We start from the raw sequence: 23,137 nt of genomic DNA, 5'->3' as shown, positions 1-23,137 counted from the left end.
GAAGGCAAGATTGATCAATTAGAAAAGTACTATAACAGGTATGGGGAATCAGATCAGAAATTTTTAGAAGATTTAGTTATTAGATATCATTTGAACTTTAAAAGAAATTTGTTAGAACTTAAGAGCAGTATATCAGAAGAACTATATGATAAACTAGATGTGAGAAGGCAATTAACACTTGAAGAAGATGAAAGGATAAGGGAGTAAACATTGCATAACCTTTGTATACTATTGACAATAGATGAAATGAAGAATATTTTAAACAAGGCTAGAAGTAAAATGAGGACTAATATGAGGATAGTGGAAGTTATGGCAGGACTATATGAGGAAATATCAATAGAAACAAAGAAAGCAATTGCAAAAGTACTTGATGAGGTTGATTACAAAAGTGTTCTTGCACTATCCTAAAGGTATACCAATTAAGGAGTACATAGTCACACCATCATAGGACGTAGAGGATGTAAACTTGTTTTTAGCACAGTTCAACGACCTGATTTCTTTGTATTAGGTATCCCTATTTCATTTGATCCCTTGTAGGAGGAAAAGGAGAAAGAAAAACAATACTTTATGGTCAAATTCATCTCCAATGATGAAATACATGAGATTATACTTGAAGCGTAGAAAGAAGCTGAAGAATGGTTGAAGAAAAGGATCAAGTAAACGAGAAGAAAGAAAATGAAGTTATCATGACAGAAGAGGAAGTTAGAAAGGTAATCAATGAAGGTAAACCTTCATTATTCACTATTGATCTAGTTGAGCAGAGTACCATTCCATTAGGAAATCGTTCTCCATAGGTAGCGATTAGTCATGTTGATCTATTGATGACATTGCTATAAGTTATGAGATAACAATGAAGAAAGTAGAAAATATAACTAAGACTCCTATCACATCACGGACAATGACATTGTTGGCAAGTGATTTGAGCCAAGCACTTCCTAGCATGGATAAGGAGGGAGACTTAGAGTTTTATGATGAGGATGCACTGGTGAAGATATCCATGATGGCCTTTGCTAAGGCAAAAGAAAGATCAAAGAAGAAGAGTGAGAAGAAGGCAAGGGTACTTTGTGTAATATTCTGATCCAGATATTACTGGTTTCTCTTTGAGCAATATAAATAGTAACACAACTTGGTAGATAGTTTCCAGCACAACCGGTAACCAGTAGAAATTTCAACAGAAATTTTCAACTTATCTCAGATACAATATTTGAATTCAGCTATAAACAAATTGGAATACAATGCTATAATAAGACCAGAAGGTTTCTCCACATGAATATAACCGTTTTATCACAATATCATTCAAGATGTAAACAGATACCCATGAATTACAAACTGTCATGTCCCCATTTTTGGTGACAGTTCGATTTAATTAATTTAATTAATTTGGTTGTTCAAAATAATGAATATTTTATAAGGACGACTAATTAATTATTTTAATTAAATAAATAAGTGATATTAAGTTAATTATTTATAAAGTTATCAAATAAATAAATATTAAAAGATAACTTTATATTTAATTAATTTAATAAAGTGACTTGGATTATAAAATATTTAATAAAGTCACTTAAGAGATAAAATCAAAAATGTTCTAGAAGTCTCTGGAGAAGGTGGAGAGAAAAGAATAAATAGGCACCCCGGGGCTCCATTCGAATCAAGCAATTGTTTATCTCTCTTTTGATTTCAGATTGTGATTCAATCACAGGGGCATTGTGGAACCTAGGGTTTCTGCAATTGTCACAACTGGCCATTGAGAACGATAACTCTCAATTGGTGCGCAATTTTGAGGATGTGAAATATCATCTGAATTATTGCAGATTGGAGGTGATAATCAGTCATTTCATCAGGGCGATTATTTGTGGCTTAAGGCCAAATTTGGAGGATTGAGTCTTGAGGATCACTTTGAGTATTGAGATTCGAAGATATAATCTATTCACAAGGTTCACAGGATCAGTTGCAGTATTGGACAGAACAGAGAAGGCAAGTTTCCTAGAACAATCCTCCTAGTCAGCATTTCCGTATATTGGGGACGAAGTCTGAACCGAGGGCAATTCAGAAATCCGGTTATAAGGTGACATCATTGAAGTCGGGCTGGAAGTGGAATCGACTCGGATTTAATTAGGAGCTGTTGTATAGAAGTCGAAATAATTTGCACAAGGCTAGCAGATCGAATGCGTCATCAATTTAATTGTCAACTTTTGAGACTCTCCTAGGGCGGGTTTCATTATTGATATTGCAACGGATCATGAGATAAAGTCTGCCGCATGCAAAAGTATATATGAGCACGCAGCTACTATAGGAATCCAACTTTGAACAAGTAGATTTCCAGTCAAGGATAGCGTAACCGCCCGCACTCCAGTTCGGCCAGACACAGGTTATGCGGTTTGAACGAGTTGGAAGTTTCTTAGCATATTTTTCAGCTCAGAACCCATCCACGGCAAACAACCGAAGGCAGAAGACGCATTTCTACATGCGTTATTAGACAAGCGCTCTGCATACTAATTACACATCGCGTTTTGCCTCCGCTTCAATACTGATGGATCCGGCAGCGAAACTATACGCATTTGAAGTAGCGATAACAATAGAATCTGGGCGTCCATGAGATATATTGCAAATTCATCTCTGGTTCCAAACATAACAGGGTACCTGAGAAGTGATTAGCACCAAAGTTGAAGGTATTCGCATTTGCTATCAAGTACACTCCATACTCGCTTAATTTTGGTATAGCTCGGTGGTATTGTTTTGTAAACCTGTGGCTATCAAAGTTGATCGTCTGGGCAGAAGTTATAGTGAGCTTTGGAGAAGGATAATCTGGAAATTGAATCACACATCATTCCTGAATTTGGTGTGATTTTAATCACTGTTATTGTGTCTTCATAGTTGGGTGACTTTACGGATGCCTGGGTGCATGTATTTGATGCAAAATTTGGTCTGCAATTCTGCACCTTCAATTTCAATACCTGTCCTGTATAGGGTTGTGTTTGATAATAAGAGATCCGTGATGTGAGATCTCTTATGCTGGGGCTGCATTCATCATTTGGGCTGTAATTCATGAGGTTTGTTTTGATCTGGAGGGCCTGCCCATATAATTTTGAAGTCTAGCATTTGAGTTAGGAGGTCTGATAGTTATGCACAAAGGCTGCGATCTGCTTTGAGGAAGACATCGGTGCTATTTGTGATATCATAGCTGCTAGAGGCTTTAATCAGGTTCCATTTGCATATTTATCAGTGTAATTGCATTTCATAGCTAGCATTTGTAAGCAAATTCAAATTTCATCAAAATAGTGGAATAAATTGCAAAGTAAATTCAGGGTATCAAAGCTTACTTAGTGTTTGACGAAATGTCAAACCACTAAAATATTAAGAATTTTGTGTCGGAAGGAGTAACAACCTATTGGGGTTATTTCACAAACTGATAGTACCAAACCAGCAAACTATAATATCTTCAACAATGTCATTGCCTTATACAACAGCCATATAACAACCAACAACTAAACGTTATTGTATTATACAACAGCAATACAATAACCAATACACAGAAACCACTCCTAAATACAGACTCAATAGTCGGATTGAAACGATAGGATAAAAACCTATAAGCGCAAATGAAACACCTGAAGTGATGTTCCTTGGGACAATGGGTTTACGTCCACTGCCTACTAGCACGAGGGGCTACGTTCTCCAACTAGCTGAAAACTGAGCTTTCTGAGACTCTCGCAAGAGAGGAAATCTGAATTGAATAATGAAATCAAGCCCCCCAATAATGAACCTCATTCCCTTTTTATACGCAAACCAAGACTCTTTGGCTCCTCTCTAGTTTCATCTTATTCCCTTGTGGCTCTTCAACTTCCCTAAGGCATTTCGTCTTGTTCCTCCTTGTCCCTTTGACCCTTAGATAACATTAAATCGACCTTCTTAATATTTTAAGCCTTAGTCTCAGAGTCAATTTAATTTCGCATAAAATAAGACTGCAATATTTCTAATGTTCCAAAAGGGAACATTACAAATCTCCCCTCCTTAAAATTGCATGCCCTCAAGCAATTTGTACCAGGATCCCATACAAGTCTGCAGGCAGCCCTGTAATCCAAGCCAGAAACAATCTCGGCCATACTGTGAAGCCAGATATCTCTTTGCGATCTATCTCTCGATCGGATCCCTGGATCCCATATAACTTTCTGAAAGAACTCGACACCTGCACCTGTAAACTGATCAACACTAATCAACACCATGACCACAATAAAATCCTCGTCCACCCATAGATACAATCTGTCAACACCTGGATCCCAAACTCTGTTATGTTGCCTCACTGCTATGATGAGATAGAAATATATCCAAGGTCCAAGTATAATCCAGTAGAATGTGAAGCCCTGACCTATGCGGATGGTGTAAGAAACAAAATGCTCAAAAGCTGAAACTATCATCCCATGGACATCAAAATTCATATTGTCGGCATAAACTTGGAGATTTCTCGAATGCATAGGTGCTATGAATATGAAAGATGCTGAAAATCTACTCAAAAAAATACTCCACCGAGAACTGTTTAGAGGCTGATGAAAAAAATTCACCCAACTCTTGAATGGAATGAAATCAGAAAATATGTAGGGATTGATCAAATGATAAACAATGGAAGTTGATTCATCATTCCTTTGCTGAGATCCAGATTCACTGTTAGAATCTGAGCCAGGATCCCAAAGTTTGAAATCAAACTCTTCCTCTTCATGGCAAACAGGAGATGATCCTTCATTTAACACAAAAAGAGGATTGTCAGACTTCCAATCAGCAACAACTTCAAACAAAGGGTTGTCAACAAGTTGTAAGTGTTATGAAGTTTTGCTACTTAATCGTTTGGGGCAGCTATCCAAGTCATACATCTGCTAAATGCTTTCAAGTTTGTCAATGACTTCTTTGGAAGAACTCCTGCCTCATCCTATTCTCATGTTCCCAAGAGTGTTCCATGAGCTTGATTTGTTTTTCCGCTTCCAGTAAAGATAATTGAGTTTCACTTAGTGCCACCTGAACATTCTTAAGCGTCCTATTGAGATCGTCAATATCCTCAATCTCCTCCCTTTCCCTAATTGACTGTGCAACATAAATCTCAGCCACCTTAAGAATATAATCCCTGTTGGACAACAGATATAAGCAATCTGATTTCATAGTCTCTAGGGCTATTTTGACTTTCTGTAACTCGACCATGTGCAATCACTTTCCCCTTCCCTTGGGACTTTCCTGTAGAGCTACTCAACCAACTCGTGGGTACTATCAAACTACACCAAGGATGGCAGAACCATGTCTTCACTAACCTTTAGTTGATTTTGTATGACATGTATTTCATTATCTTCCTGCTGAAATTGTTCATTGTTTTGTAGTGACATCTTAGGTTGTTCCTCTAAATTTGTGTTTTGAGTATCGTGAGTATATTGTTTATGATACCAAGGTTCCCAACTGCTGCTACCTTGTGTGCAATCTGTTTCATTATTCTGCTTGTCAAGGCTCACCTCCAAGTCACCAACGAAGAAAACTGTGCCTTGTGTAACATTTACTAGGTGATCGTGAGAAGGCGGCCCATCTCCGGTACTTGTCTGCTCTTCTATTTCAAGATAACTCTGATCTATCGGAATTCCTTCGCATGCTCTTGTGTGTTGTTCCCTTGCAAAAAGATCTTGGGCCAACTCCAGATACTTTCGTTTTTCCATATCAATCATATTTAGCTGCTCAAGATAAAAATCCATATAATCATTGAATGATAGATTATTTTGAATTCGGGTAGGAAGAGTTTTATATTCCCTGTAAATGTTGAGCACCTCTGCTCTTATAACGGATTTTGACTGCTGGGCTATTTGTACTTGTATCTTCATAGTATTTGCATTGGCAACACTCTCAGTCACTTGATTTGCGACTTTATCTTTCACAGAGGCCAACTGTTGTTCAGAAGGCTTCAAAGATAACTTCTCATTACTATTTTCAAGGATTTTTTTTGGTGTCAGGGTTGATTGTACAGGCACACCAGAATTTTTTGCTATACTCTCTTTAAATGGTATAGATAATGACAATACATTTCCAAATGACTTTTGATGAGTTCTTCGAACTGGTTCAATGTTCGCATCATCCATCACAAAACTCCTCTTTAATGTCTCATATCCACCTCTACCAGGTTGTTGTTGTGTGAACCTAGAAGATGTCATATCATCCTTTGCTGCATTATCTGTCCTCTGAATAGAATGTTGTGAATAAGCACCCCAATAATATGGGGTCCGTGTTAGACCAACTTTGGAATAAGGACTATAAGTCAATTTTTGGGTGTTGTTCCATGAACTTGAAGGTGTAAGAGTCTTATATCTTTCCTCGTGATGGCTTTTACTACCTGACTAGAGTTCCTTTGTTGTTGGAGAAAAAGAGCGATTATTACTTAGGTAACCACTTTCAGTTGATTTGTAGGGCAACACCCATGTAGGTCACAAACCCATATAAGCTTTTGCAACATCTACAAGTGACGATGCTGCATTGTTAGCAACATCTATTGACAAATCAAGGCTGGAAACGTTGCCACACAAAGCACCATCCCATCCACTGTTCCCCCCTTCTTCCTAGGATTTTCTTCTCTCTTCCTGCTATCTCTATGCTTGCTCAAGTGCTTCATTCCTCAAATAATTCTCAGAGTGCTCTCTAATATGTTCGTGCTCTTTCAAGCCAGAACTATCAACAACCCGTCATTGAAGCAACATTGTTAAGAGTATGACCTCATCCCTTGTATCACATAGAAACCATCATGAGTATAGGCATCTCCTTTCTAAATCTCTAGTTCCCTTGAAGCTTCTACAGATGACCAACCTTTTGACTTCTTGACTAATTCAATAATCTTGGAGGTAGTCTCTTTTGTTATAGGATGTTTGTTCTTAAATGCAGTAATAAGGCTAGCATAGCAAAAGCTATGCAAATTGAGGCCCGCAGCAGTCATATCACGCACAATTGCATATTTGTAACATTTCAAGCACTGCTCTACATGCTCTTTGTAACTGGCGAAAATTGTTATATCCCCTCAATATTAACGACATGGTGATTCCGAGCGGTTGCGCACACTTCCCGATGTCTCATGTTACTCCGGGTCCCACGCTGAATCACCTGGGGATAGAAGACAAGCTGGTGTTATAGGGACTATGACCCATAATCATCTCAGTTAATTCCGACGATGGTCTGAGGCGTAACGGATAGAATTCAATCTGTGACACGAAGGAGGTTCAGAGACTGCCAACTATGTGTCACCCTCAATATTTCCCACCATTTGCTACTTCAATGATGACCGACTTCGGGATAAATAACACCAGAATAGATGCCGAAGCATCTCCACCCTGTCAAGAATGCGTGGAACTTTGAAGCCCTGCACTTATTCAAAATTTGCCTACACCCGATTCTATTTGTTGGGACACTCGTCGAACTGGGTCTGTCAGTTACACTCCAAAAATCATCTATTGTTTACGTGCTTGAACCTGCGGCATCCTCTCTTCTACAGTATCCTTCATAATAAAACGTTTAATCGAAACCGCTTTTGTTTGACCAATGCGATGAATGCACATTATAGCCTACTCCTCAACAGCTGGGTTCCACCAAGGATCCAATAGAAAACATTAGAAGCTGCAGTACGATTTATTCCCACACCTCCAACCTTCAAGGAGATTAACATCACCAAAATATGAGGATTTTTACTGAACTCCCGTATCACTCTTCCACCTTCCTCATCGCACTCCGACAATTCATGGAATGGACCAAATACACTAGGAATGTTGTCAACTCTGCAATTTCTTCTTATTATCAACAGATTCTGAGCATATACCGAGCTTATATATTAGAGATTAAGCCACAACTGAATTAGAGATGTTGGGTGCCCTTTTTATTGATCAGATTTATGGCAGTTGTCATAACCTGTGACTTGCTTCTACAAGTAGCTATCTATTCGCTCTTATCTCATTACAAGCAGCTTTCAAAATCAGAATTGAGATAATGTATTATCACAAACCATATAAAGATATATCTTGGAATGTCTCCTCACACCAATGAAGGAGGCTGATGCTGCAAGAAGGATTTGCGCATGGATAGTACACCCCTGGAACATCATGTGCCAAGAAATAATATAGAAGCCAATAAATCATAGAAAATCAGAAATGAACCTCCGCGCTTGGCAATAATGATATCAAAACCAATTGCACTAAACCGAGCTTCAATACAATATTCCCGTAGCATAAGGAAACTATTGAATTCAAATCGCTTGCACATAACCCCATGTAGTCATTAGGAAAGGGTCCACACCAAGGAAATAACCAGCTGCACCAGGAAGTCATTCGCCATACTAAATAAACTGCATCATTTTCTGTACTCATGCCCAACTGATAAGGCGAAGTGGTTAAGTATTTCAGATTCACCTGCTAAGAGGGCTCATGAATTATATCATTTCAATTGCTTTCAAATTCCATAGAAATATAGGTCCTGTTCCAAAAACTCATTCGACTCATTTTTAAGATTAAGGGATGGCTAACTCTTCTTTATACTATTGATGGATCTTAAAACTTTGGCAACCAACAACTTCACTGAGATTCTAATCCTTCAAGCTTGATGACAAATCTCCATTTGCACCAATTGCAATGGTTCCCTAGTATTCCAAGTATTCTAAGTAGACAGACCCCAACAAGGATATGCCTAGAATTTGAATCTTGTACTCCAAGTATTTTCTCACAGCTTAAAATGTTTATAAAATATCCTTATAGAAACTTGTCGCTGTTATAACTTCACAGGCTGGCAGGAAAACCAGCTCTGATACCACTATAATATTCTGATCCAGATATTACTGGTTTCTCTTTGAGCAATATAAACAGTAACAAAACTTGGTAGATAGTTTCGAGCACAACCGGTAACCAGTAGAAATTCCAATAGAAATTTTCAACTTATCTCAGATACAATATTCAAATTCAGCTATAAACAAATTGGAATACAATGCTATAATAAGACCAGAAGGTTTCTACACATGAATATAACCGTTATTTCACAATATCATTCAAGATGTCAAACAGATACCCATGAATAACAAACTGATAATACCAAACCAGTAAACTCTATAATATCTTCAACAATGTCATTGCCTTATACAACAGCCATATAATAACCAACAACTAAACGTTATTGTATTATACAACAGCAATACAATAACCAATACACAGAAACCAATCCTAAATATAGATTCAACAGTCGGATTGGAACGATAGGATAAGAACTTGTAAGAGCGAGTGGAACACCTGAAGTGATGTTCCCCGGGACAATGGGTTTGATTCCATTGTCTGCTAGCATGAGGGGCTATGTCCTCCAACTAGCTGAAAGCTGAGCTTTTTGAGAGTCTCGCAAGAGAGGAAATCTGAATTGAATAATGAAATCAAGCCCCCCCAACAATGAGCCTTATTCCCTTTTTAATACGCAAACCAAGACTCTTCGGCTCCTCTTTGGTTTCGTCTTATTCCCTTGTGGCTCTTCAACTTCCCTAAGGCATTTCGTCTTGTTCCTCCTTGCCTCTTTGACCCTTAGATAACATTAAATCAACCTTCTTAATATTTTAAGCCTAAGTCTCAGAGTCAATTTAATTTCACATAAATTAAGACTGCAATATTTCTAATGTTCCAAAAGGGAACATTACACTTTGCCCAGCCTTGGATAGAGTTAACAAGGTATTACGTATTCAGATGTCATTTCAATGTAATGATGTTGTAGATAATCTAGATTCAGTACTTAATGAGTTTGATGCTCACGTTTCATCACTTGAGCAAGCAACAAGAGATAAGGCAGAGATGGATTACAAAGTTGAAAAGTTCATTAAGGTATGTGCTTCCGTTGTAAATGATGTCAAGTTGATAGATGAGCACAATAAGGATATACAAGCATGTGTTGTTGAAGGCAAGGAAATGTATATTCATTGTATAAGGTCAGTCAAACATGTAAATGATGTGTAATGATCACTGCTGGTTTGGACCAAAAAATATAGAACTAGGACTGCCGAGAATTTCGTCAAACAGTTGTAATATAACCAGTTCTTTGAGCCAATTTACTACTATATCAACACTTTACTCTTTCATGGAGCTAACACAAAGAAATAGATATGACAATCAATGATACCTGCACTTCAGACAAATCGGAATGAGAAACTGATTCAGAACTTAACACTAATATCTTATATTCAAGACAATGAACCAATAATCCCCTAAGCGATAGTTTTGAGAAGACTTTACATTATCATTAGATATGCAATATAAATAGTGCAAAGGGAGTAAAGATGAACAAACCCGAGCATGGTGAATATCGTTAAGAAACTTGAGTTTGCAACAACTCCCATACTGTCAATGATCCCAGATACTAACCGTCTGCTACCTGCTGTTGGACTCTTTGCTGTTAGGGAACCTGACACATACTGTGGTGAAGATAATGCCACTGCTATTACTAATGCCAAGGCCACTTATCCACAATCTGCCGTATTCTCCAGTTGCCAACAGTAATACAGAACTATACTGTGATTACCTCTAATGCTTCTGTTGTCATGATACTAAGCCCGTCTTTCACTCCTACAGGATGGTGCCCACGTGCAGAATAATGGCGTGGTGAATAACTTAATGTGGATGGGAACCTGTCCAGCTATCTCGTAATCTCCCTAACTAGAAGGCATGCTGCCACTGTATAAAACTAAGGTGGAGGGAATCACACTTATACAGAACCTTACCAAGCCTTTGATCTGGAGCTGTCTGCTACCTTGATTGCCTTCCCACTTCCAGCTGGTGTTCTGTAGAGGCTAACACCATACGCTAACTAGTTCTCTTCCTGTTAATCAGAAGTTCCAACTTCTTATCTAACCTTCAAATCGAAGTCCAAATCTGATAGTAAACTGTGCTGAACTAGGTTTGTGTCTAGTTGCACACTTTTTCCTCAAGGGGTTTTGTCCTTAGGAAAATCCAGTCACATCTAAGCAACCTTGGAATTTGTATCATAACCTATATTTGTTGTGTCTCAATCCCAATGTAAAAGCTTTATTTTATCACCTCAAAGTGTGGGGAGAACAAATCTCTTAGCAATGTGGGATAAAAGACTTATTTTGTCTTTTAGTCACTTAAGTCATTTTGTTCCAGAAGTGACTTTAAACAATAAAGTACTTTATACTTCAACTTGATAAAATAAAGTGACTTTAACCTTAGGATGTCCCATTTAAAAAACTTTTCAACTGAAACCAAACACCTGTGACTGGCTGGCATCCTAAATCACATGCCCTTAGCCTATCTAGATGGGAAGCTAGACCAACTAGGTGCCATTAATGCTAGTACGGAGAAGGGAACATTACATGATGTTGATAAATGTATAAAAGAAGAGGAAGAGAGGTTAGATAAGATAGCAGTCACTTTTGAAAAGTCTAAACATGGTGTTACAGATTTTGATAATATTGTAATCAAGACGATAGGCAAAATAAGTATTTTATAGAAAGAAAAGGACATGGTACTTCAATGATTGGCATTTCTGAGAAGTTTGTTGACCGCTAAGCTGGAGATAATGCAAAAGGAATTAGAACTGTTGGAATCATCCAAACAATCATATGCTTTATTCAGACCAACAGATTTGGAGGCAGTTGATAGGAACTTATGGCTTGTGTGGTGAAATGCATGTGATAGAGAACCTAAAGAAGTCATGGGACACAAATCTTGAAGCCTTGAAGGTAAATTTTGCAGATGTATTAAGATTTGTATAGTATACTATATGATTTGATGAAAATTTTGACTTGTTCATAGAATTTTGAATCTCGCCTTTGCTAGTGAAAAATGGCGAATTATACAGTATGTTATAAAAGGGGAAGTAGAGTTATGAGAAAGTATAGTTAGATATTTTTGAGAAAGTTTTGATTTGGCATTGATACTTAATTTTTTTTCACAAAGTGTTGCCATCAATTCCAAAGGGGGAGATCACTACTGAAGGCATAGATGTTGTGGTTGGTGGCAACATAATCAGTTGGTAAGATCGCTTGAATTAATGATCAGTTTTGGTAGTAAGTATTCTAGAAAAATGCGAGAGTATAATGCAGGAAGAGAATTTACAATCAAACAGTTTTGATCAGAGAGCACATGATATTGATCAGATATGGCCACAATTTTGGAATATGATAATATAAGGTTTATATATGCTTCAAGTAAGGTCACCTATGTTTAGTTGTTGTTTGGCACATGCTTTGATTAGAAAAGGCTAAACTGGCAGAGTATACAGTTATCCAGTTACAGTATTTGAAGATCAGAAAAAATTGGCCTAAGGAATTGAATTGTTTTACCAATTCAATTACTTGGCATTGTGAATGACATCCTAAACGTTAACCCTTGGATATCATTGCTTAATATTTAATTCTGGAGATTGTGCCACATGTTTTGTGAAGAATTTTGCTACCGACATAGTAAGTAATTGAGAAGGGAATAAAGGAAAGATGGATTTCGTATGCAGGCATTAATGGTGATGCTATGTTGATATTGTGATGGTTATATGTGACCCTTGATGCTGGATCAAATGAGATGCTAGCTCCATAGCAAACTAATCAGGCATTGTGATGTCATTATAGTCATTTTTATATTGTAATTGGATAGTGAGTCTTCATTAATCAGTGAGCTTTTCTTTTGTAGTACAACTCCTAACAGGGGTGTAACTTCTAACAAGATCAAGTCCTCTAATAAGGAGTAATGTACTAAATGTTTGTAATGGCCCCTAACAAGGTCAAAACTCTTAATAGAGAATTTTAAGATTAGTACCTAGTTGTGGGTACCATTCCTACCAGGGTTTCCTCAAAAATAAATCATGGTGTTATGAGTTCTTTATTACTCTATGTTTTACTTTCTTGTATTGCTTTATATGGATGTTTATGGTTAAGTTTCAAAGTTGTAAATTGGTGTGAATGTGCTGCAACACTGATTCACCACCACCAGCCCCCACCCCTCTCCTTACAGATTAATGGAATCTTTTTGTATCAAAAGTTATGATCTCATTGTTTGTGACTCTTTCAATCAGGTGTTAGCATTTGATATCATAGTCATTTTTAATATGTCCATTGATAGATGTACTTTTTCCTGCAGCTTGCTACATAAGCCAAAGAGAGCTTTTAAGTTAATAATATAAATAAATTATTATCTCTTATCGATTTGTTGTTTAAGCTTACAATAGATGAAAAGATAAATAAGTGTTAATATTCTAATGCAATTCATATTTATACATATTTACTTTGAGAAGATGATTGGTGGCATCTCTAATCATTAATGTTGGTTGGCTCTATATTGCGTTAATGTGGCATTGTTCATGCAATTGGAAGATAGATGGAAAGTGAAATTAGCATCAATTTTCTGTTGGGAATATTATGGTTTACCTTACATGATTTAATGCGTCGTGGAGAACATTTTCAGGTGTATTTTGATTATCCCCGCCTTTTGTAAGTTGACAAGAGATTTATTATTATTTTGGTGTTACCAAACAGGAATGAGTGATCTTTGTTCTCCCATGGTTGTGTTGCAAACAAATGAAGCTGATGCTTTTTGGTGCTTTGAACACTTGATGCGGAGAATGGTATCTCACATGTTTCTACCTTCATTTTTTGTTTAAGTAATATCTTTTCTAATGCATTATTTACACTTTTTAACTCGATTGTGTATATAGAAGGTTTATGTTTGAAAGGAAAGAAAAATCAAACAATGTGTAATGTTCATAGCTATCCTTTCAAGCATTTAGCATGTTTTTGTGTTTGTAAATTAATAAAACCATTGCTTTTTTCTTTCACCAAAGCTTCTAGAGAGACTATGCCTTGCTGCTGAGGAACAAGGTTATAGCACATGTTGTCTGCACAGAAAACAATTGTGAACTATCATTTTTGCAAATTCTTAGTTTCCAGTGAATCAGGTTATTCCTTTGTCATGGTGAAGGAAGTTTCATTTGCTTAATTTCCTACACATGGTTCTGATACCTATCAATCTTTTAACTCTGATTAATTAATTGTATGCTTACATCTAAGTAAGGTTTGAAGTAATTCATTACAAAGTTCTTGAAGGAGTTAATGGACCAAGCCAAATCATCCCGAGCTTCGCTAGAAAAGCAGTGCCAGAATCCTTGATTTGGAAACAATATTTAATTTCGTTTCTTTCTGTATACAAATAGACTTACAGGAAACACACATTGGTCACATGGCACTAATGCATTCCTTTAGTCTACCTATTGTGTATGACCACATAAATAGGAATAATTTAATTATTCTTGCAGTTTGCTTGCAATGTAAAGTATCTCATATTGAATTGGACTTTCGAACTGATAGAGAAATCTCCATTCTTTGATAGAGTGCTTGTAACATAAATTCCAATTGATGTAACATACTTAGGACGAAATAATGTGACACAACAATTGAAAATATCGTTTGTATCCAACCATACCCATCTATATGCTCTTCTGCAGTTTGAAACTTTGAAGTGCCTTGATGTAAGTTGCCACAGCTAAGAGTTTGGTTTACCAAATTTACCGAGGACATCCAGTTGGCTACTGTTGTTGTCAATTTTGTTAAATATTATGGGACATGTAATGGAATGGTACTAGCTGAATGGTTATAAGATATTGATGCTGGGGATAGGGGGTCAAATTAATGACAAAAAATCCTTGCAGCCATCTGAAAGGTTCTTCCTAAAGACAAACTCAACACAAAGCTCATAAAAAAAATTCAGACTTTCTCATTGAATATGCAATATGAATAAATAATGTTGGTGCTACAAAACAGGCATCATAGACTAATAATTTAATGCCACAAACAAGCTGTGACAGACAGGTTTTGACTGAACACAAAAGGTTACTACAGGCAGCTACAAATCATGCTATGTGAAGCTACAAAACTTGCTGTGACTCCTACAGGAAGTTTTATTTCATGCTATTTGCAGCTATAGAAACTGGTACAGGCAGATTTTTTTTTACAGCCATACTTTACTCATTTTTTCCAAAAGCCTCCTCTTGTTTTCTGATAGATTATAAGCAACACAGCAATATTTTTTAGTGATTTAGAGAGGTAGTTATACAATTAGTTGATCCTATTTTGAGGGAATCAAACCTGATATCCTTTAGCTCAGCTCTCAACCATCTATTTGAGTGTTGGAACATTCAACAGACATACTATAATACGTTTATATAATTAACCCAATGTCTTACTAATAACCTTGAAATATACCTTTCTAAGGTTTTGGCCAATTCAATCTTGTGTTTTTTTTCTTTGTTGCATAGATTGATATGATATTCACAAATATCAAAGTTGCGGCAAAGGAACATAATAAGAAAAAAGGAACTTTTGGAAAATATGTGTATCCAACAATTCATTTTTTTGTTTAATGTTTCTTTTATGCATAGAATGATATGATAGTCACATATATGAAATATCAAAGATGCAACAAAACTATTCCCAAATATGAAATCAGCTGAATAAGATTGATACCGCTGATATAAACAATCTCTGGAACAAATTTCTGATGTAATTTTCTGATATAAATTCCTTACCAGCTGACAGTGAACTTTTACTTTTACATATGAAGTCAAGGAATTAAAAATTTATACACTCTTTGACATTCTACAATGAAGGTGGATACCATAGCTTGGCTGACAATAATGATATTTCTTGGGCTGTAGCAGCGAATTGGCAATTTTGAGACCCACTGTATGTGCACAGAGCTGGCCAATTGTGTTTCGCCACCCCTTTAGGCTTTAATCGCTAGAAACTGCGAAGTTCCACTTGCAAGCTGCTGGTGTACTGATTAAATAAGTGCCACAAGGGCACTGATGACTCAAAGTTCCCCTTCACCTTAGTGATTCAACCTTGGAAGGAATAAAAAATTTATACACTATTTGACGTTCTACAATGAAGGTGGATACCAGAGCTTGGCTGACGATAATGATATTTCTTGGGCTGTAGCAGCTAATTGGCAATTTTGAGACCCACTGTATGTGCACAGAGCTGTCCAATTGTGTTTTGCCAGCCCTTTAGGTTTTAATTGCTACAAACTGCTACATTCCACTTGCAAGCTGGTGGTGTACTGATTAAATAAGCGCCACAAGGGCACTGATGACTCAAAGTTCCCCTTCACCTTAGTGATTCAACCTTGGAAGGAATATTTCCACTTTGGAGCTCCATGTCCCCTTCATCTCCCACAAAATGTCATGGCTAGCTTCAAATAAGCATAAGCCTCCACTGACCTGGGAAAGTCTCATGGTCCTATTCAAAATTGACAATATCCCTCTTAATTACCAAACACTCCTCACATTTGGATGACTGTTTATGGTACAGCTAGGTCATGTTTTACTTTTATTTTTTTCCAGCAAATAAAATCATAAACTCTACTCAGGTTTGAAATAATTCATTTCATAAACTTTCTGAGAATAAGCCTCTAGTGACCTGTAAACTCTTGAATCTTTTGAAAAATACAACACTTGCATTTAGCTCATATTTGACCTCTTTGAGGCCGACAACCAGAACCAAAATGTTTTCATCTGTCAATTCCTAGATAAACCAAGAGGGCTTTTGTTCTCAAGGTAAAAGATGAACCAAAGCTCAAAACTCTCCAAAATGAGGGTTCCTTGAAATCGATGAAGATTACAATGAAAGCCTTTTTTCAAGTAATTACTTTTTTAATCCCTTTTTAATCCAGTCCTAAAATATTAACTTTGTTTCTTCCAAACTAAATTAATTACCTTTTGAAATAATTAAATATGAGTTGTATTTAATTGCCACTTTTGATCCAGTTAAGTATTTACTATTTGAATTTAATTCTTTTCTGCACAGCCACCAAAGTTGCTAAAAATATGATTATATTAGCAAGCCCAAATATGAATTTTGACTACACCACCAATGCCTTACGTGAATAGGACATCAGCCTATGTGAAAGTTGGCCCTCTTCCAAGATAACAGGCTTCTCCAAGAAGTGTGGAGTGCTCCTAGAATGTTGGATCCAATCATGGACCATGCAGTTGTGCTCATCTTGTCTCCAAGAACTCTGTGCCATTGTTAGAATACCTTTCCAATAAAGTTGACACTCTCCAAGACTGTTGGAGTTTTAAAAAATGTTGGAATGAGGGGCATTACTGTTAAAGTTGTTCAAAAATAAATGATAAACAACAATAAAGAAGAACAAAAACAAGAACATAGGATGCAAGACATTTATCTTGGGAAAATCCTTCCATTTTAAGGGAAAAACCCAGCCACACTAGAAAAATATCATGTTTATTCATAATAAATATACAAGTACAATGCTTGTCTAGTTGATGCAGTATCTATCACACACAAGGCAATCGCATATATACAGAGTTGACAGACCCTTAACATTACATTCGAAAGTCTCTTTAATTTCCAAATACAAGACTCGTCATGTTTCCAAAGGCATGACTCTTCCCGTAACACGTCTCTCCAAATAATTTTATCTCAAATATTATCATAAGTATACTCTCCAGTTATTGACACAATATTATCTTTATTTCAACATATGGCAAAATCAAAGATAGAGGTCTCTATCGCAGCTACATATCTTCAATACTCCCTCTTAGCAAGAGAGAGGTCTTTAGTATGGCAGTGACACATAGCTACAACCAAAGATGTCAATGATAAATTCTCATCATATAAAAGCATTTTATCTCAGCATAACATAATTTGTCATAGCAGTGTAAGATTAACATCATGGAGTCACACACATGACTTCCACCATGCCTCATCACTAAGGGTAGAACGATGGATTTCACCTCGAACTTTTCTCTAAGAAGAACACTTTTCCACCATGCCTCATTGCAAAGGGTAAAATGAGGGCTTTCACCTCAGACTTCTCCCTGAGAAAAAAGCATTTCCACCATGCCTTATCACAGATGGTGAAACAAGGGCTTTCACCTCAGACCTCTCCTTGAGAAGAATGCATTTCCACCATGCCTCATCATAGAGGGTGAATCCACCATACCTACTTGCAAAGGGTGGAACAAGGGATTTCACAGAGAAAAACTCATTAACAAGGGATTATAGTTTGAACTTCTCTCTTAGAGAACTCATTAACAAGGGATTGGACCTTGAACTTCTCTCGCAAAGAAGAACTCGTTAACAAGGGATTGCACCTCAAAGTTCTCTCATAGAGAAGAACTCATTAACACATGTATAGGAATGATTGTGATTCTCTCTCAATAGAGATTCCCTCTCAGCAGGGACGACTTTGAGCACCACAATAAGACAGCTGATGTAACCTCCCTCCGATTCTAAACATCTCCCTCTGAAAATGTATCATCAAGGTGATATCCTCATCTCATTGGTTCTTGTTGCACCTAGAACCAAGAGAGATATTAACAACTCATTAAATCAACTATAATAGAGATCAGTGTTAAAAGCGTACAACTATTCCTAGTGATATAACAAGAATTCAAGATAGAATACTTATCTCTTTCCATGCAACAACCATAAAAGAGTACCAACAACTGAAACCAGAATAACTTGCCCATTCAATGATTACACAAAGAAAGATGTGTATTGCTGAAACAATCAGCCAAGACTAACACTGTACTATCAATACACAATGATCATATACCCGATTATTAATCAGAATGTCTGAAGCAAATACGTCAATTAACAGATATGATGATGTCTGTAGCAAACACTTTGATTATTGTTCTAGATAGGATAAAGTAATGCCACCTTACTCTTGAATAATCACCACCCCTAAAACTCTGCCAATGCTAGATACCACCAAGAAAGACCATCACGAAGGTAGACCAAACAACATCACATGATGCACGGTAAAGACTTTTAGAGTTACATCTCATGCCGCTCCATGTTCCTTCAAACATAAAGTGCCACACAGTCACAATCTTAATCAGACCTTTTACAAGATACAATAAATCCCGATGATAAATAATAATAAAAAAGTGCTCTCAACAAGACTGTTGCTAGCGCGGTAATCCCAACAGAGCATAATGCTCAATGACACTTGCACTTCAACATGGATGGTGACGGTTATGAGAGGTGATGTTTCATCTCCAAAAACTTTCGATGCCACAAATAAGAGAATCACCAAAATGACGTGCATCATAAACACGATGACATATATGTGCTGGCAACAATAACACAACTGCACTATAACCATAAACCATAGTTACACCACCCTGGGGGACGGGGGGACGGCGAAACGAGGGGACAAGTTTCCGGGACGGGGGGACAGAGGGGCCTTAATTTGGGGACGGTGGGGGGACGGTGGGGGGACGGCGGTAGGGGACAAGAGCGGTGTATATATCTATGCATATGGTATTTAAAAATGTTAGTTATGAAAATATGTATTGCAATATAGGATGTAAAGATGTAAAAGAGTGAATACTTGAAACATTGCATTGAATTGGAACATCGAACATTAAACATAAATAGTCGAATTTGCAAATAGTGAATAGCAGGATGTCCCCCATCCTCGGTGGAGGTGGTGGAATCTAGTGGCACCGCTGGGGACGGGGAGACGGAGTCCCCAAGTCTCCGGTGCGTTGAAGTCTCCGAGACGTCGGGCAAAAAGGGGGGGGACGCGTCCCCGTGTTACTATGCCATAAACACAACAAGCATAAAAGTGACAGATATGAAGAAAGATGAAACTGGAGCCAGAACATCATTGTGATTCCAACAACATCATCATAGGTCACAAAGGAAATTGAAACATTTAGCATAACTTACCAAAGTGCAAAACATGAAAGTACGGTTCAGCAGAACATTTCAGAAAAATACTTAGCGCAATAAAATTTCGAGCATTAACAACATAGAAGTTTTAATCATCAGCAACACATTATAACTCATCTACAAAAAGAGAGAATATAATACTCTTACCCCTTCTTCACTGCCAACACATAAAACAGAAATACCATACCGTCTCACGGCCAAAAAAGGTAATACTGATAAAATTACTCAAATATACGCTGCACACTGTCTTACCATCAAGACTTGAAGAAAAACAATATATTTTCTTGCAAGAACATAACATCTTTAAAAAAAAATACATCTCCTCGCAGCACACTTATTACTTTTCAAATAACTCAATACTCTCGAATGATGCAATGAGAGTGTCTTGGCGAACAAAATGACAAACGCTATATATCCATGTGGCAAAAGGCCAAAAAGAAATGAAGAGGCATGGACAAAAGTGATGATACTCGTTGGCAGTGAGAGGAGATGAAGCAATGAATATTAAACTGCCAAAATAAGTGATTATCATTTAATATGATCATCATCAGCATACAGAAAGCCACGTCTAATAGGAATATGGAAGAGAAGACAAAAACAAACAAGGAGCTCGAAGCCAAGAGAAATCACTGGAAGAAGATATACAAACAAAACTTCAAGAACAGACAACTCTTCCATTAGAGAAAACGCAAACACATACATGAGAAGAACGGTATGGATAGATAGCAATATATAAGTCACGACTCACAACAAATTACATTCTTAGATAAATAAGTAGAACAAAAAGAGAACCATTGCTGAAAATAAACCAGACAATATCCCATCATTAGAGGTAATGATCTCTCTCTTGCAGCAATAGGTTTCAACACTCCTATTGCTGTTATCTAACCTGACTTTGGTACCATGTTAAAGTTTTGTCCAGAAATAAATGATAAACAGCAATAAAGAAGAACAAAAACAAGAACATAAGCGCAAGACATTTATCTTGGGAAAACCCTTCCACTTGAAGGGAAAAAACCCAGCCACACCAGCAAAATATCTCTTTTATTTATAATAAATATACAAGTACAATGCTTTTCCACTTGATGTAGTATCCATAACACACAAGGCAATCTCATATGTATAGAGTTGAGAGACCCTTCATATTACACTAGAAGGTCTCTTTAATTTCCAAATACAAGGCTCTTCATGTTTCCTAACACATGACTCTTGGAATGACACGTGTCTCGAAATAATATTATCTCAAATATTACCATAAATATATTCTCCATTTATTGACACAATATTATCTTTATTTAAGCATATGAAAAAATCAGAGATAAAAATCTCTATCGCAGCTACAATCTTCAACAATTACAAACCTACTTCATTTCACCATTTCAATATGGCATAATTACTACAATCTATTAAGGAACCAATGTATAGTATATTACACAATATATTGTGTAACAATTTTAACACAGTAAATCCTCAAGTGGAGCTAGGCCTCAAGAAACAATACTAATTTGATCTTGTGTGGTAGCGTTACTTTTTCTATCACCTTCCTTGGTGATTGCAGTCTACAACTTTATTGTCCTTAGCTTTGGAGTGCTATTTTAGCAATAATACAAATTTTGAATTAGTGGCATACTCAATATTGGTGATTTTCCTTCTCCTCTAGAATGTGGCTCGCCTAACTTAACTGATCCTGATGGTTTTGTGGACCACAACTCACCGCATGAAGTACATCAGCAGTTTCTGCATAATTTTCTGTGGTACATGTTTTGCCAATCAGATTGGGATTGACACCCCTAATTGAAGAACTTGTTTCAATGTCAAGTGCCACCAAGGGTGCACAGAAAGGCAAAAACTTGTAAGATTTTTTAGAAAAGACATGTTTTGGGGTATTGATTTATGGAAATAAATTATATCTTAAAAACAATAAGATCAGAAGTGAAATCCTTTTGTGAAATAGTTTACAACACAATTTTTAAATTTCACCAATGCTAGCAAAATTTTGTCAGGAACTGCCTTCCGGTTAAGAATTTATACAATTATTTTGTTCATCTGGCTAGACTTGTAGATAAAGCTTTTGCAAATATTTTAATAATATAATTTCAAGTATAGCTAAGCATATATGTGCCTACTCATTCTTGTGGGGGAATGTGCGTTTATCCAAATAACCATATATGTTTCTAGATTGTGAGGCCTTGCAGATCCTATTTACAGCCATCTGCTCTTCCCTGCTGGGTGGCTCATCTCCTGCTTCATTGGTACTGCTCCTCTGTAATTAGGATCTGAAAGAGTCTCAATGTAATACAGGGAACCAACAGCAAGGTACCAAAAATTATCTCAGACTGCATGCAAAACTGACAATGGGTGGATATGGATTAGAAGGGAGTTATGCTTTTGAATACACATTTAATCTCAGCCTATTTGTTTATACTGTCTGGCAACAGACATTATAATCAGTGGAAATTGAACTATGAATAGCATTGCTTCTTTGGTATTTCATTCAGCATCTAAAAAACAAGGGAAGCCGACTACAGTCGGGCTTAGACTTAGCAGAGAAAATAAAATAGAAACAGGACACATGATCTGCGATTAAATATGGCCCTTCCTTCCCACGGCCGGAACTCTTGTTCACTCGCTAATTGATAATACAGTCGCTAGTAGAACTAAAGGAAAGTTGGGAAGTCAGGGATGAAAGAAATACTGAAGGTATCCGGCTGTGATCGTCCAAACCCAGCCTAGAATTGATTCGCAGCAGACAGAGAAAAGGAGAGGATAGTCGAATGGAAAGAGGAATGATTCCACTAAATCGATTCATGACATTCTTTAAGGGTTGGCTGAGACTCCTCGGCTATCATCAGTTATCAAGATGACCATTCGAATACATCATCAATTCGAATTTGAAAAGGAGAGAAATAAAGAGGGATAAGAAATAAGGAGTTGAAAAGTTTTAAACTTATGTTTTAATTATAATATGGTCTTTTATACGTTCACATAAGTATATTGATGAGGTGACATCATTAGATTATATTATTATAATTTATTGGTGCCATTTCATTTTTATATTTATGTGTTTCTTATTTAAGTGTTTATTATAATGATAAAATAAGAAAATTTTATAATAAATCTCTAAAGGTATGAATTATATTTTAATTTAGATTATTTTATGTTTTTATTATATTGTTTCCCTAATAGCTCATGCGGTCTGATAATGTAACTTGGGGATAGGGCTTCGTATCCTTTCCAAGGAAGACTTAGGTCATACTTGTCGATCCTGATGACTGAACCAAACAACCATCCCATTTTGATGATCCCATTTAGCAATGCTTCCCCTCTCTTCAGTCTTCTCCTGCAATCACCCAAGCAAAACATGCTCACCAAAACATTAATTCAAAAATATATTGATCGTTA

The 23,137-nt window shown here is 36.7% G+C and overlaps 1 protein-coding gene across 1 annotated transcript in view; it reads left to right on the top strand.

Moving 5' to 3' along the window:
- The window catches only part of LOC149543009 (Ypt/Rab-GAP domain of gyp1p superfamily protein), a 175,483-nt gene that overhangs the window by 118,419 nt on the left and 33,927 nt on the right, over nucleotides 1–23,137 (top strand). Inside the window, exon 7 of the mRNA XM_089797940.1 lies at nucleotides 13,511–13,599. Within this exon, the coding sequence (XP_089654066.1) occupies nucleotides 13,511–13,599 (89 nt within the window). The remainder of the gene's footprint in view (nucleotides 1–13,510; nucleotides 13,600–23,137) is intronic.

Source organism: Cupressus sempervirens, chromosome 8, assembly GCF_028749045.1.
Source record: "Cupressus sempervirens isolate cs-2001-9-10 chromosome 8, ASM2874904v1, whole genome shotgun sequence".
Classification (NCBI taxonomy): domain Eukaryota; kingdom Viridiplantae; phylum Streptophyta; class Pinopsida; order Cupressales; family Cupressaceae; genus Cupressus; species Cupressus sempervirens.
Note: the sequence above shows the minus strand (reverse complement) of the source record. Positions and strands in the feature narration are given on the sequence as shown.